This window comes from Orussus abietinus, unplaced genomic scaffold, assembly GCF_000612105.2.
Source record: "Orussus abietinus isolate OABI.00-Male unplaced genomic scaffold, Oabi_2.0 scaffold13, whole genome shotgun sequence".
Lineage (NCBI taxonomy): Eukaryota > Metazoa > Arthropoda > Insecta > Hymenoptera > Orussidae > Orussus > Orussus abietinus.
In genome coordinates this window covers 1,550,973-1,565,988 of record NW_019394887.1, presented here as the reverse complement: position 1 = coordinate 1,565,988, position 15,016 = coordinate 1,550,973, and the positions used below count along the sequence as shown (strand labels likewise).

Sequence of the window (15,016 nt, the reverse complement as noted above, 5' to 3'; positions counted from 1 at the left end):
GCCTTGGAATAATTTTCCTTGCCATATAGTCGTGCAATCGTCAAACACGCTTTATGTCTTTTCAATTTATTCACCCTTATTAACTTACCCGTTATGTTAGCATAACTCAGCCAAAGAACCCAGTTCCCGTGTTGACGCATAATACCCAATAGTAACTAAGTAAAACGCCAGATGGCAGCACGGGCGAATTAGAGCATTAAAAAAAAAAATGGCAAAAATAGGAATACAATTAGTAAGTCGGAATCGTGAGAAAATTTAAGGGTAATTTCAACCGTTGTAAAGAATTTGGGACTTAACATATACATTTATTTATAACTATGATACAGTCTCGCGCACACACACACGCACACATACGTGGTTCCTTATCGTACCGTAGACTTCGGCAGAACGTCACACGCGGTTCTTCTCGTACGTCGCGTTTATCGATAATAAAAGTACACCGATCGGCGGGCTGCTCGATTCGCAAAGAAACGGAAAAATAAAGAAAGTAGGAGAAAGGCCAGGGTAAGTGGAAAGAGAAGGGAGAAAAGTTAGTAGAACAAATGAGAAAGGAAATACGCGAGTTCTCCCCCCGACGTATAGAAGTACTCTACTTAAACGAACTTTGGCAAGCTTGCTTTCGAACTTTGGCAAAATTTCTCACGCCGTGGCCGAATCGTCGGATCTATGAGAGGAAATGCGCAAACCAATGATTTCGGGAGAAGGAGAACGCCGCCATTTTGGTTCCGCAACGTCTCGCCGAGTTATTCAAAGTTTCCCCTGAATTATTCAGTTTAGACGTTGCCTCGTGGAGGAATGATCACTCAGTTAGTGCGATAAAATGTTTAATTAATAGTTCACCTCGTAACGCGAATTGATATTAAGAGAATCAGTCGTCGAAGTAACTAACGTTGAGATGAACCGGAGCCAAGATGGCGGCGTCGAAACGAAGTGCAGATTAATCGACGGCGTTGGAAAGACCCGTCCCGCCTTTACAAGGTAAAGGACCTCCGAAAAGTACGGTCGATGTGGTGCTTGGCTATCACAGTGTGGCATCCCTTAGGAGAGGAAACGTAATATAATAAAATATCGTTAGAAAAAAAAAAAAAAAAGAAAAACATTCCACGACAGTTCGCAATTTTCGCATGTTTTGGATATCGTTAGGGCGATACGAAAACGGTGTATAAAGGGCCTCAGCGGGTATAAATCTGTCTATTAGACTGGATTCGAGCTGCCCGGCGATATTGGGCTGTGTTTTTTCCCAACTAGAGCTAAAAAGTGCCTAAAGTGCCACGAGATATCCCGCCTCGGCGGCAGACTCGGATCTGTCGGTACACCCTCTCCTTCGATCTTGATTTATCACCCGTCCCTCTCTTTCTCTCCCTCTCGCATTTCGAATGCTATAGGTAACGTAAGATTAATGAGAAAATTAACGCGGCGCTCGTAAAGCGATCGCGGGATTTTTCATTTTCCCGCGCTTGGCCGGCGATCAGCTGATCGCTGTCATCGCTGTTTACGGTCAGCTGATCGCTGTCGTCGTTGCTCAGGTGATCGTTGTCATCGATCAGCTGATCATTATTCGCGATTGTCTCGGAAAGAGTGCGATCGAAACTCTAAAACGACTTTCGACGGCGGTTTATAACGAAAGGATACAAAGTATTGCTAGAGAAATAGAACCAGGCTTCTCTAGGACTTATCGATGCTGCCCTTGTTGATTAACATTAACAAAGTCGGTCGCGAACCGGGCGATTAGATATCTCGAAAGGATACAAATGTAGTAATACAAAATCCCAGGGACTGTGTGTTGTAGATTCGCGGGGTGTGCTGTATTTTTTTTTTTGCTTTTTTTGGGGGGAAATTTGGAATGAACTTTCGAGTCCCGGTCCGATAACCAGTCGGCTCCTCCTCGCGACAGGAAAGAAAAGTTAGAACGGATATAGAGAAGTAGTCGAGTAAGCGATATACAATACAAACGTAATAATATATAGTAATCCATAATGTATGGGCAGTAGGATCGTCTCGTCGATAATAATAACTACGGACTTAAGAACAGTAGTTCGGTAGCAAAATATCAAAGTTTTCTTCGCGTTTTTTGTCTCCGCCGTTAATGATCGACGATACAATACGGTATTAAAAAAAAAAAAAAACGGATTCGTAAGACTACACTCCGGTTAGCTGTTCGTCGATTGCCGTTCCAGCGGCTCCATTTCGAGGATGGCTTTTCAATAAGTCTTTCCGATAACAGGGCCGTTATACTCCCGATATGATATCAGGGAACAGCCGGTACAAATTATGATATCATTCGGAAAAATCTACCGACACCCCGCAAGCATCTCTTTACAAGTACACGCTTACAAGATGTCCTTTAAAGCAATTTCTAAAAAAATTAATAAAGCGGATTTCGCATTTAATTTTTGGCATGCAGCACCGATCGAAAATCAATCATTTCGCGAGTCCCTGACTCCGTATTTCCTATAGGCGGTTCTTTTTTTTTTCGCGAATTTCCTTCTTTTTTTTTCTCCAGGCCGGACTTCCGGTTTTCCAGATTTAAAAAAAAAAATGGCGGGGGAAAATACCCCGAAGCCGAGAATATTTAGCACGACGGAGATCACAGTTCCAGAGTCGCTGAAATGGCACTCGAAACGTCGAATGATTTCTTCTTTTTCTTTTTTCTTCTTTTTTTTTTATCTTCGAAAACAAGCAAACGACACCCCGAGACATATGTATATTATATATCGCGCCCCGGAAGGAACGACTTCCTCTTCCGTTTAACGTCGACTTTTTCTCCCGTTTCGGCGGTCGACGAGTTTATTCATTAATTCTCGCTTAATTCCCTTTTTACGTCCCATTCGCGCTGACGAACCCTTTTGCAATTTCTTCTCGCTTAATTTCTTAAGGTGGCTGCACACGTTACGATAAAACGTAACGTCTGTACATCCTCGTTGCTGATAACGTTTCAGGGCAACGTTAAACGTGTACAAAAGGAAAGATAGAAAAATTTGGGATTTTCAATATCCAGGATTAAATCCAGTCATTCTTAAATCTGCGCATATCAGTTCTTACAGATTTATCGTAACGTGTGCAGCCCCGTTTAATTTTTTACGCTTCTTATCACGATACTAGTACGGTAGCACACCAGCGTGCAAAGGTCCCAACGAAAGTCATCGTGCCCCCCCTCCGTCGACGGCGAATTTCGAAGTAGAATAAAATTTGTAATAAAATAGAAATATCTAACACGCTCTATAATGAAATATAGTGTAAATAAGATCCGCTCGCAATGCGCCTCGCCGTGCCGACGAGCCATTGTGATTTCTCTCCGTTATCAATTTCCCATCTTCGATTCTTTCACTTTTCTTTTTTCTTTTCCCTTTTCTCAAAGTGGGAGCGGCTCCCTCTACTCTCCACCTCCTTCTGCTCTCGAGTAGATATAATATGTATATCATCGAGGAGACGACTCTCCTCGCATGCGTAATCTACACTCTTCCACCCTGAGAATAAGAAATATCATTAAACCAAATTGAACGGTAGCAAAGGAATATTTCTTTACTTCGGGGAATGATTAATTGACTGACATGGACTCGAGTAAGTTGGATGCAATGTTTCTTCTTTTTTTCTTTTTGTTTTTTTCTCTCCCCCGGAATTATGACAATTTATTTAAATTTATTTCTCAGTCAAATAATTATTCTCTGTAGCGACGAAATATCAGTTTGGCACTGTTCTATGATTTCTTTGGTACAATGAATGTTTTTCTTTCTCAGCGCACTTGTCGCGTCCCGTTACGCACTAGATGCCGAAACGACAGGCCTCCCCTAAGATTTATCGTAATGGTATGTTTTCCGAAATATATCCTTAATATATCCTCTAGAAATCCTCCCTCTAAATAGTCTCCGACGAAGGACCCCCTCGAGGATCCTCCATTCGCCGATCGTTCCTCGAGAATCACCTCGCGACACCTGTCATCACCGCATCGAGCGAAAGATAGAAAAACCCGACAGCCGTTAATATTAATCTCTATTTACACGAAGAAAAGAAATTAATTAGAAACGCTAAATGATTTCTTATCGGGGGGATAAAACGAAGGCCGTTCTACTCCGGACGCGTCGAAATCAAAACACGTGTCACGGACGGCGGTTTCCCGCGAAAGTAGTGCATCCCCCAGAGAAATGACTGGGATAAAAGTTGTTCCTTACATCTCGCGGAAGAACTTTTATTCGAGGCATTTTGTTATACAACGCGCCGTTTTGGTAGAAAGGAGGGAAATGCGGCCGCGGTTATTTCGCCCGACCCGGCGCCTCCACTCCGGAGAGCCCATCGGCGTCAGGCAACCTGAACACTCGTCTTTCCATTTACTATTGCGACTTCCTATGGCAAATTGAATAGGATGAAATTCGTCCTGAGATCACCAGGGATGTGTGTGAGCTATGGGTAAAATTGCACTGACCTTTTCGTTTGAGTTAAATTAAATAAACGGTGAAAAAAGAAGAAAAGAAAAAAAAACGGAACGAGCGAGTTCCTCGCGTGTCCTTAACACCTTCGGCTCCTCTTCCTGTACATCCTATCTCTTCATCCCTCCTCACATTTTACGTTTTATGTTTTACACTATTACAGGGCGCGACCCTCGAGACGACTTATATATTTCTCTCCTTACGTTGATATATCGGTATATAAGATATATCCCATTTGCGACGCTCTTAATCTTTGTAGAAGTAGCTCCCTACCCCCGATAAGGGGGTAGCGATTAGTTAAGATATAAGACACCATAATACGTAGCGATATTTTCCTTCCCCCATTAAGGGGATGTGAAGCTTCATCCGAGGAATCGATCGTTCACAAAACCTTTCTCTCTTCTGCCATACCGAATGGGCAGCAATTATTTAAACGTCTTTATAAATTAAAAAAAAAAGGAAATTTGAAATCTCATGACTATCGGGACCTTCCTTACAGCCTCCGCATTTGCGTGGTAAAATTTGAAACGATTCGCGTACCACCCAGTTAGGTGAAAAGTCTCAAAATGAGATCTCGGCGCCGCTTTCACATCCCCTTAAAGGTTGAGTTTCAGTTTAATTCTTGGGAACATCGGCTCTCGACCTGGCGCCGATTTTTCCGAAATTCTCGTTCTTACACTCATGGGGCGTTGACTGCCGACATGGGTGTCGCAAAATGTCACGTGGATACACGGTTAAAAATATATATATATATATACATGTATATGTATACATATATAATATAAAGAAAACATGGAAAGAATAATTAAACTGCCAAGACGTCTCCTGGCGTCTTTCCATCAGCGAAGATTTCACGGTTTTTTGTCGCGCGATAAAAATCATCCTTCCCGAGCTCGCGACTGTTTTCGTTGACGAGTGCCTACGAGATACTTTATGTATAGTATATATGTACATAGTGACGAGATAGTTATCCGCGTTAGAAAAGAACATGCAATACTGCGTGTCATTCCCTCAGAAGCGTTGCAATCTCACACCTTCGCCTCGGCTTGAGGACGCGAAGGATAAAAACTAGGTTCACGGCAGCATTTATCGGGGAGCGGCGTTAAAAATATCCCTTGGAGAGCCCCGAATCTAGATCACAGATCCTGGATCATGGATCGTCAATTCTGACCCTGGTTAGTTAGACAGGCGGTGTCCTTTGTGCGAAAAGCGCAGCCACGATGAGGAGGGAGGGACCCTCTTTATTTAGCGTTTTAATTTTAAGCATACCTCGCTTTTTGCAGCGTTGAAAGACACTTTCTTAACCGCTTAAACGCTACGGATGAGAGACGTCTTCTAACGCCAAAAGCGAGGACACGGGGCAAGGTGTGCTTCCAGAATTTACGGTTGAAAAGAAAAAAGAAAAAAAAAAACATCACACGCGACAATGGAAATAATGAAAGTACGAAATAAATGTATATACGGTTACATTCCTCGTATCTTCGTTTCAGTTTTTAACGGGATTCTACCGGAGATTCGGGTAATCGTTAATTTTAAGGAGAATTTCACGCGGTACTTGTAACGAAACCGCGGCCATTTTGGAAAATGGCGCACTTCTGGGAGCACACTTTGTCTTCTCCGCATCGTGGGTGTGATTTAAGGAACATCGTTGGAATAATCTCGCTCTACGGCGATTTGCATATCACTGGCTGGCATTGCGATCGCCAGGGCAAAAAGGACACGCGTTTGAAAGTATAAAAAGAGGATGATTCCACTCCAGATCCGAGGTGTCTGGTAATGTCTCCGATTTCACGAATAATGGCGAACGTTGACCTGAGACCTTTCAGGAAACGGGGCGACGTCGCCCGTTAATGACGGATATGTCGAGCCCCGATGACAAACGTCATCGTAAGTGTCGTCGGAGCGCGATGGCGGCGAATTCGAGGGAGCTAGAGGCTCTCTTCTGACCCCTCTGGGCGAATTTTCTTACGTGCGGATCTCCTCTTGCTCGAAGGCGCGGACCCGCGACTTACGACATGGAGGAACATGGCAGTCTGGGCGAGCCCATCTGCGTGAGAACGCGGTCTAGCCACTGCAAAGGGCCGTTCAGGTGCAGCTCGATCCAACATGGAGTCGAGGTGACGGTCTGCCGGCGATATTCCGCACCCCAGCCCTTCACGAAGCTCATCCTGATCGTGCACATCCGCGTCAGCTGATATACCGCCTCGAAGCCCTGGGACACGGACTGCGACAGCAGCGCCGCGAATTCCTGGTTGTTGAAGATCTTCAGGTTGCAGCCTGAAGGAAAGAACGGGGCTCTTAATAGCATACGTACACTGAGAAAAAAGGAAGTCGCTACCGAAGCGCAGCGCAATTTGTAGACACCTTTATCGGGAACCTACCTGGTGGTATCTTGCAGACTGTGGCAGGATGCCAGCCGTAGCGCTGGTTGCAATTCGGACTCTGCACGAAGATGCTGGAGTCCGACAGACACTCTGCGAAGACCTCGCCGCCGATGTAGTAGAGTCTTACGCCCTTTCCGATGTGTCTTCTGGTCTGCTCGACGACGGAGTTCCGGTTGACGTTGGACAACAGACCCAGACAAAAACGCTCCGAGTTGCTGGGATCCGTGAACCCGTCCACCGTTATGCTCGGCTGGGACGCGTGGAACGTCTCTCCCACCCTCGTGTTCAGCTCGTAGTAACTTATGGAACACCTGCAGACAGGGATATGAAGTTATGAAATGATTTTCCAAGAGACCAAGCCGGATCACCGGGAGGCTCGCTTCTCCGGAGCGTTGTCAGGTCGTGATCTAGAGATTCAGACCCGACGACGCTACCTTCACATCCTCTTCTACGAACCAGAATGCCGGCTCGCAGTACATGACCGGCTGGGCGTCGACAGGACTAGGTGACAAGCGAGACAAGGACATGTTGTCGTTGTGGTCCATGTTGTCGCCATCCTCGCTGATGTACCCGGGAGGCGGGGTGTCAGCTGGGGGATCCATAGACCCGGGGGCAGGATGCGGCGAGCCCTGGACGCTACCGAGGCTGCCGACACTCGCCGGACTCGTGGCCTGCATGCTCTGCAAGGAACCGCCACGTTAGGGACATCGACATCGCCATGATAGATGATGAAATCACGTGACGAATTAAATCAGCTAGCCCTGATTTCTTGTTCGACGACCTCGCCGGGGCGCACCTGCATTCCTGGGTATGGATTATTTGGTTGGTGCTGCTGCGGAGACTGCGGGATACCCTGCTGGTTGTGGTGCTGGTGGTTCAGGGTCGCGTGGAAGCTGGTGTTTTCAGGAACGCTCACGCTGAGTTCCTCGAGGGAGGTGTTGTACAGGACGGACTCGTCCCCGGAGAGGCTGTGCCTGGGCACCAGGATCGCCGGCAGAACTGGAACGATGGAGATTGTGAATTGAGTCGAGGGTAACGGACGAGATGGTGATAAAGAAAAAGGGAAAAGAAAGGAAGGAAAAACGTCCCGTTTACGGTGGGACAGTTTCTGGATACCTTGGATACCCTGGTCGGGGGAAAGGAACCTTCGTAAACGTGATCCCCATCGGGTGGCATTTGCATATCGCCTTAAAGGAAAGCGAAAAGAGAACCTGGGTCTTCTTTTACCTGGCGTCTGTATCCGCTGATAGTGGTAAGGGTTGACGCAGACCTCGTCCCTCTTCTGCGTGAAGGCGTACTCGCAGTGCTCGATCGCCCTGAGCTCGTGGTGCGACTGCAAGTCCGGCCAGCGCCACAGTCGACAGTAGACCACGTGGGGCAGACCCTTGCCTCGCACACCCTGGACTCCGTTGTCGCCGACACCCCCGGGGCTAGGCCTAAAAAATGAAGATCCACGGATTAGGAACACGATAGGAAAAAATCTGCACATAGAAACACAATGACTCCCGTCGCCATGATAAGAATGAGCGATACTTATTCTGGCGAAAAATCATACAATCTTCGTTTTTTTCATTTTCTGAATATTTAAATCCCGTCGTCGATAAAAAAGGATCTTCAGAAAATCATGAAGTACATTCCAACGGCGTCTGGAGGCTAAAATTCCCTGATATTGTTTACAGTTCGATTAGTTAGATATGCGAGTTGCTTTTAAGGCGTCAGATTACAGTTTAATTACAACCTCGGGTACCGATAGTGAATGGACTTCCTTCACAGGGGAGCCTCGACCTTGGCCAATAATTCCGCCCGGCGAAACCAATTAATTATTAATCCCAGATCGAACCGACTGGTTCTCAGAATCCGAGAGAGAAAGCCTCCGGGTGAGGGACTCGGTAATTACGGGATTACGGGCTTCGAGTTGGCGAACAATTAGGAAAAGCCGCTTCAGGAGTCAATTTAACGTGTACTGACGGCGACTTCCCGTTGACAAGTTTGTCAAGTTAGGAATCGCTGTCAGATAAAAATTTTCACTTATTTTACTTAACGTCTCGGAGGGTTCTTACATTGGCATTGACGCTTTACGTAAGGCGCAATTAGGGGATCGAATAAACGGAGCGTTGAGGCGCCTCCACGTTCGATAACCCTGGAGGAAGTACGGAGAACCCGAAGGGACCGCCCAAGAGAAACAAATCGTGGCCGGATATAAACAAATAGCGCAAGAGCTAACTGGCGTCGATTGCGGAGCGCTATTTTAGCAGCACTGCCGGATGAGAACGTCGTGTGTGAGAAGGAGGGAAAAGAGGGAAAAAGAGAGAAACGAGAGACAGAGAGAAACGGTCAACTCTCACCGCACTTTGCACCGCGGTCTCGCTACCGGAATCGACTCTACGGATCTCGAAACGACGCTTCGAGAGAGTTGATGCCCTCTGCTCTTCGCAGGGATTTTTCCCATATGAAGGTTCGGTTCGGTAGCTTTGTAGTTCTTGTAGTTCTTGTGGTCGTTGCAGATCCGCAGCCCCTCCCAGAGAGGTTCGGAAGGCACTCTTCGGGTCCCTGTCTTTGTAGCTTTTGCGGTTCCGTAGCTGCAGTTTATTGTCGCACTTGTAGTTCTTGTAGCTGTAGTTTCTGCAGTTGTTAGTTTTTGAAATGGTGCAGGTTCTCGGAGGGGTTCTACGGGGACTTTCACCGGGAAAATCTATGGGCACTTGTCGGGACTTTGTCGCGCTCAGCTGTGATTTCGGTATACGGTGTCGCAGGGATACTCTTCATCTTCTGCGTGCTGAAAAGAAAAAATTGGGTAAATCGGACGAGTCCTTGCCTATGTGCCTCGTAGTCTCGGGACGTGTAACGAGAGATCCTATCGATATGTGCGGTATATCGACCTTGGACGTCTCCGAACGCGCGTCCATTCCGCGGTGCATGCGCGCACGTGCGTGCGCTCCTCCGCAACTCTCGCAGCTTTTGCTACACTTGAAACGCAGTAGTTCTTGCAGGACCGTAGCTATATAGGAATTGTGGTTTTACAAATTCTAGCAGTTCTGCTGAACTACAAGTTCCATACCTCTCATAGCTTTTGCTGCACTTGAAAAGCAGTAGTTCTTGCAGGACCGTAGCTCTATAGGAATTGTAGTTTTAGACATTCTCGCAGTTCTGCGGAACTACAAGTTCCATACCTCTCGCAGCTTTTGCTGCAGTTGAAACGCAGTAGTTCCTGCAGTACCGTAGCTCTATAGGAACTGTAGTTTTAGAAATTCTCGCAGTTCTGCGGAACCACAAGTTCCATACCTCTCGCAATCCTTGCAGCATCCGAAATCTTGCAGCTTTTACAACTCGACAGTCCGGCAATTCCGCAGCTCCGTCCGGATAGCGCGACACTGCACCCGGTTACATAATTCGCGGTGCGGCGCGGAATTCCTCTCGAAACTTGGGCTGCGACATTTTCAGGGAAAAAGGCTCGCCGGAGGAGGTACGAGGTCCTCGGGCGAGTCGCAAAGAGGCCGCCTCTCTCGAGGGACGGATTCCGCGGAGAGACTCGCGCGAATGAGCCGCGATTCCCGCCGCGGAATCCGCGCCGGCCTCTCTCTGTCTCTCCTGTCCCCCTCGCTCTCGAGCTTACGTAAACCCAAAGAACTCGGTAATGGTCAGGTGATTCACGACAGGTAATATTCATCCTTGGAGCGTCGCCTCTTCGCGAGAGAACGCGCGGACTCCCGCGAAGATTGTTTAAACAATTCGAGAGTCTTTGTCATGGCGCGAAGTTCCTAGGGTCTCTGGGTGAAAAATCGTAATTCAGTCGTCTTAGAGATAATCGAGATCCAGCTCGCCTAATTGCAACGATCCTTCGTTATGCCCTGAAGAGCACCTAGCCCTTTGCACCAGGGTAACGAGTAATGATCTTAGTACGCACTTCCGTGATTTCGTTAAGGCTGCCTCGTTTAATCTCCTCGGGGTAAGGGCGGCTCTGTTTTAACGACGGGGAATTTCTTGAAGGCAGCTTCGACGGGGAATTTCTTGAAGGCAGCTTCGACGGGGAATTTCTTGAAGGCAGCTTCGACGAGGAATTTCTCGAAGGCAGCTTCTACGAGGAATTTCTTGAAGGCAGCTTCGACGAGGAATTTCTCGAAGGCAGCTTCGACGAGGAATTTCTTGAAGGCAGCTTCAATGAGGAATTTCTTGAAGGCAGCTTCGACGACGGGAAAAAACTGTGATACGGCTTCGAATACGGTGAGTGAAACAGCCTCGGGAGTCCAAAGTATCTCGGCAACCGTGAACCCAGGAACGACCTGTCCCGATCACTCTCTGCCAATCGGAGTTGCGAAAACCGGTCGGTAATTGTGAATGGCCTGTAAAAGGGTGCTTAGTAAGTTATCGGAGCACTTGGCGCGTTTACGAGCAACTACCTTCCAGGTAAACCAACCAGGGCCACGAGAGCCTTCCTCGGTGGACCGTCACCGTCGATTCTACGAGGATGACAATCGTCATCAAGGAATTATTAATTCCCTCAAATGAACTCAAATTAACCGTCACAAATCCGAGGAAACGTTGCGTCCAATTTACTCGAGTCTGATCGAGTAGAATAATTATACTTGAAATTAAGAAAATCGGTACTATTCAAGGAAATATCTCAAAAGTGACGAAAATGATAAAAACCACCGACTCCCGATAATAGGTAATATTGATAACTGCATGGCATCGAGTGTTCGAATAGATGCCGAAGATCACCAGATGCAAAACACCGTCGATTTTAATTGATAGGGCCGGTTTATCTCCCTCCGATGCAACGGCCTCAAAAGCCGCGGAAAAGAAAGTCGGGAGAAAAATCGGCGATAAGATACAGGCCTTGCGAACGGCCCCGATAAGACTTATCCGCCTTACTTGCCTCTTTACCGACGTCGTCGTCACCGCTAAGGGTACTTCCAATTTACCCACGAGAACCGGGTCCTCTTCGAGAGGCGTAGAAACGACTTCCCCGAGGACGGGGAGAAATGGAGACCGGGAGGGACACCTCGCAAACGACGCGTGTCACTCGCACGTGGCGCGCACGTGTACGCATTGCAATCCACGCATTTCTCCCCGAGAGAATTCGAAGAGGACCGTACAACGGTCAAAAATAAAACAATCCAGACAATACAGAAATTATATACACGGATAATTTCTTCAGGACCTTTTGGGGACCGTCCGGGAGGGCCACGTTTTAATTATGGACTATTAATAAGTGGTCCTCAGGTGTGGACATGTACGGTAGCCACGGTGTGGCTATCGATTCCCGTCTGAGGTATATCTTCGTGTCAGTCGGGCCGCCCAGGAGTGCCCGGTGTGATATAATGCCGATAACGACGTGCACACGTACCCACGTAAGTCGGGGGTAATATACGAGACACCGAGGCACCTCCCACCAGGCTCCGTTTTCTCTGGTTAGACATCTTGGCTTTCTCGCCGGGAAATTTGGAAGCGCTCTCTTCCTTTCTCTCTCGTTCCTCATGAAACTTCGAAGCGCTGTCTCTTTCTCTGTTCGGTCAGGTCTTGCGGCAGGTCAGGGAAAAGCCAAGCGGCGACATGTAGTCTGCCGATGAAATTAAATCCCGCCATTGATCTGTATGTTAATCTTCATTTTTCACGGATCCTTTAAGGTGACATGAAAATGGCGTCTGTCCATTTCTAAATGGCATAGTTTAAAATGTATATAAATTTTCAATTGAAAATGAAAGTGCCGATACAGTTTAGATAGGATTGGAAGCACTTCGGAGACTGAAATCTCTTGGGCTCGTCTCCTCATCCGTTGAGGAGAAAATAATATTCAATTAATAGGAAAGGGAATATTAAATATGTATCGAGGAGTTAATCTCATTTAATTACGTTCTCCTTGAAAGGAGCTGCCCGGGAGAAATATCTTAGGCATTGCTATCCCTTCATTTAAGGTTGTCATGTCGGTAGAGTTTTGAGTCATTCGCTATAAAAGCAACTCCAAAACGGAACAGCTGATTGTCAATTTATCAGCAGTCGGTAGGGTGAATTCCTCAAGATAATTACAATGACAAGGTTCAAAGAATAATTCCATTACGTGAAACTAAACGGTGATATATATGATAAATAGATACCTTGGTATCGTGATGCACTTAGTGTTGCAACTCTGCGTGGTGATGGCCTTCTCGAGTTCCTCGAGCCCAGCCGACTTCTTCAGCTTCTTGACGAGACTCTTGACAGCCTTCTCACTCCATTTATCCTCGCCCTCAGCCTTTTTCCAGCCCAGCAGCCGCTTGACGATAGGCGGGTTAAAGCTGGGCAGCATCGAAGTCATCATTTGCACCGGACGAGGAGCTCGCGACCCGCATCGGGCCGCCCTTCCCAAGTTGCGCGAGGAACGCGCCAAGTACTTCGGCCTGCGGTGCTCCTAAGCACTCCGAAATCTCCTTCAACGACTACCAGGGTTGGAGGTGCTCCGAGGCTGGACGAACCAGATATCGAGCCCACCTTGAGATCTTCGAACTTCTAAGAGTCGATGCACCAAGAACTGTAGCGAAGTGTAGATGGTTGATACAAAGCGTAGATAAGTGGGCCGGGAGGACGAAGGAGATGACTCCAAGCACTGAGTAGATCCGTCGAGGACACAAATCGCCGTGTTGCGTCAAAATCGTTTCCTCAGACGAGCGCCGCCAGACTCGCCACGTCCGCCATTTTGTACCTTGGTCAGTCTCTGCCGGTATCAGCGATCCTCGGGAATCTTCCTGGCGAGTAACTATTTAATTAAAAGCACGATATCGCTCGTTTCTGTGGCGCTTCCTCATCCCGACAGCCTGCTTCCCCTTTCTTTCCTCTGGACGATGTTCGGCTCGCCTCGGGACCAATCTGCAACCTCTGAGCTGATCATCCGGTGATCGCAAGGAAAATCGATCAGATTCGAGCGGAGCGTTATAACCTTTTTAACGGTCGACTTGTCGACTCACCGTGGTGCGGTTCGCAGATTTCACCGGAGCCTCGGAATCGAAGCTCCTCCTGGGGGTACTCTTTGTGTCCCGGAACACGAGGACGAACGTTTTAAAGAGCCTCCGGCGATGTGCGAAGCGTCATTCGTCGAGATTCCGAAAAAAATTCACTGCCGAACTCCGAGTGCACTGGACTGCAAGGCCGCAAGCTGGCGCGCCCGCCATCTCTTAGTGAAAGCAAATACTACTAGGCAGAAGAGGACGTGTTCCGAAATGTTTTACTTTCGATACGAAAATTTCACTTTCCCGTATGTTTGACGGCGAAAAGTCCTGCAAGAATGACATTGAAATTGTTTTATTCATGACTTAAATTCCAATTTTGAATGGTTGGATTGCAAAGTCGTGAGGTTACGCGCGCGCCATCTCTTAGAGGAAGCAAGTATTACTCGGCCGAAGGCGGCGTGTTCCGAAAGGTTTGACTTTCGATACGTATATTTAATTTTCTTGGGAGTTCGTCGCCTGGACATAGCGCAAGAATGATATTAACATTATTTTAGAGAAATGCAACGCTTTCTCATATAGAAGAAACGAATGTTTCCGGTGAAATGATTTTTAATCCCAGCGCCTTATACAGAGCTATGTAGAAGCCCACACATTTTTTACGCCACTTATCGATGTCAGATATTCACATCATTTAAATGTAATCGGCGGTCGGTATCGTAGTAAACTGGATTGCCGCATGAAGTTTGGACAAGTCCACCAAATCACTCAATATCGCACCGTGATGGCACCACGATGTCTCGAATTGATAAAGCAGAAACTATATCATCCTAAAAGTAAGACGAATAAGGAAGGGAATGAAATCCAGTGTCACATGCACGCAGAACGCTGAATATACGCGGTTTCCACAATATCGTCATTGACCACTAACACGTAAGCGACATTAAGCGTTTCTACACCTACATAAAGTCGTAATAAAAATGGATAAACCCGGTGCAAAAAATAAGGGGATAAAAGTACGTCAAGAACATATTCAGATCTACTTTTTTTAGTCTATCAGCGCCATCTTGGAGTTCCACTTTTTATACCGCAGTGTATAGTTACTCTTCCGTCCGTCTTAACACAAAACGCTCCCTGATTCTTTTCACCCTTAGACATCCTACGAGATCATAACAACGGCAACAACTTCATGGGGTTTGCAACACGCACTGCAAATGACGTAACAATCATAAATCCAATCTTTTATCCAGCATAATTCATTCGATTTATTCTATTAGCGCAGACACCC

The 15,016-nt window shown here is 47.0% G+C and overlaps 1 protein-coding gene across 6 annotated transcripts; it reads right to left on the bottom strand.

The window, feature by feature from the left end:
* Nucleotides 1-265: 265 nt before the first annotated feature.
* Nucleotides 266-13,946, bottom strand: LOC105697262 (mothers against decapentaplegic homolog 3). 6 transcript variants are annotated; one of them, XM_012420436.2, is made up of 7 exons: nt 13,750-13,946; nt 12,904-13,665; nt 8,036-8,244; nt 7,605-7,807; nt 7,265-7,488; nt 6,806-7,119; nt 266-6,701 (listed from the first exon to the last, which is right to left on the bottom strand). In XM_012420436.2, exons 2-7 carry the CDS (start codon nt 13,104-13,106, stop codon nt 6,433-6,435), a joined length of 1,422 nt encoding a protein of 473 aa, XP_012275859.1. In that variant the 5' UTR covers nt 13,107-13,665; nt 13,750-13,946; the 3' UTR covers nt 266-6,432. The 6 variants fall into 6 exon arrangements, with proteins under 6 accessions (XP_012275859.1, XP_012275866.1, XP_012275875.1 ...); XM_012420443.2 differs by having other exon boundaries at nt 12,904-13,651; XM_012420452.2 differs by lacking the exons at nt 12,904-13,665; nt 13,750-13,946 and adding exons at nt 9,154-9,584; nt 9,867-10,341.
* Between the last annotated feature and the right edge of the window lie 1,070 nt (nt 13,947-15,016).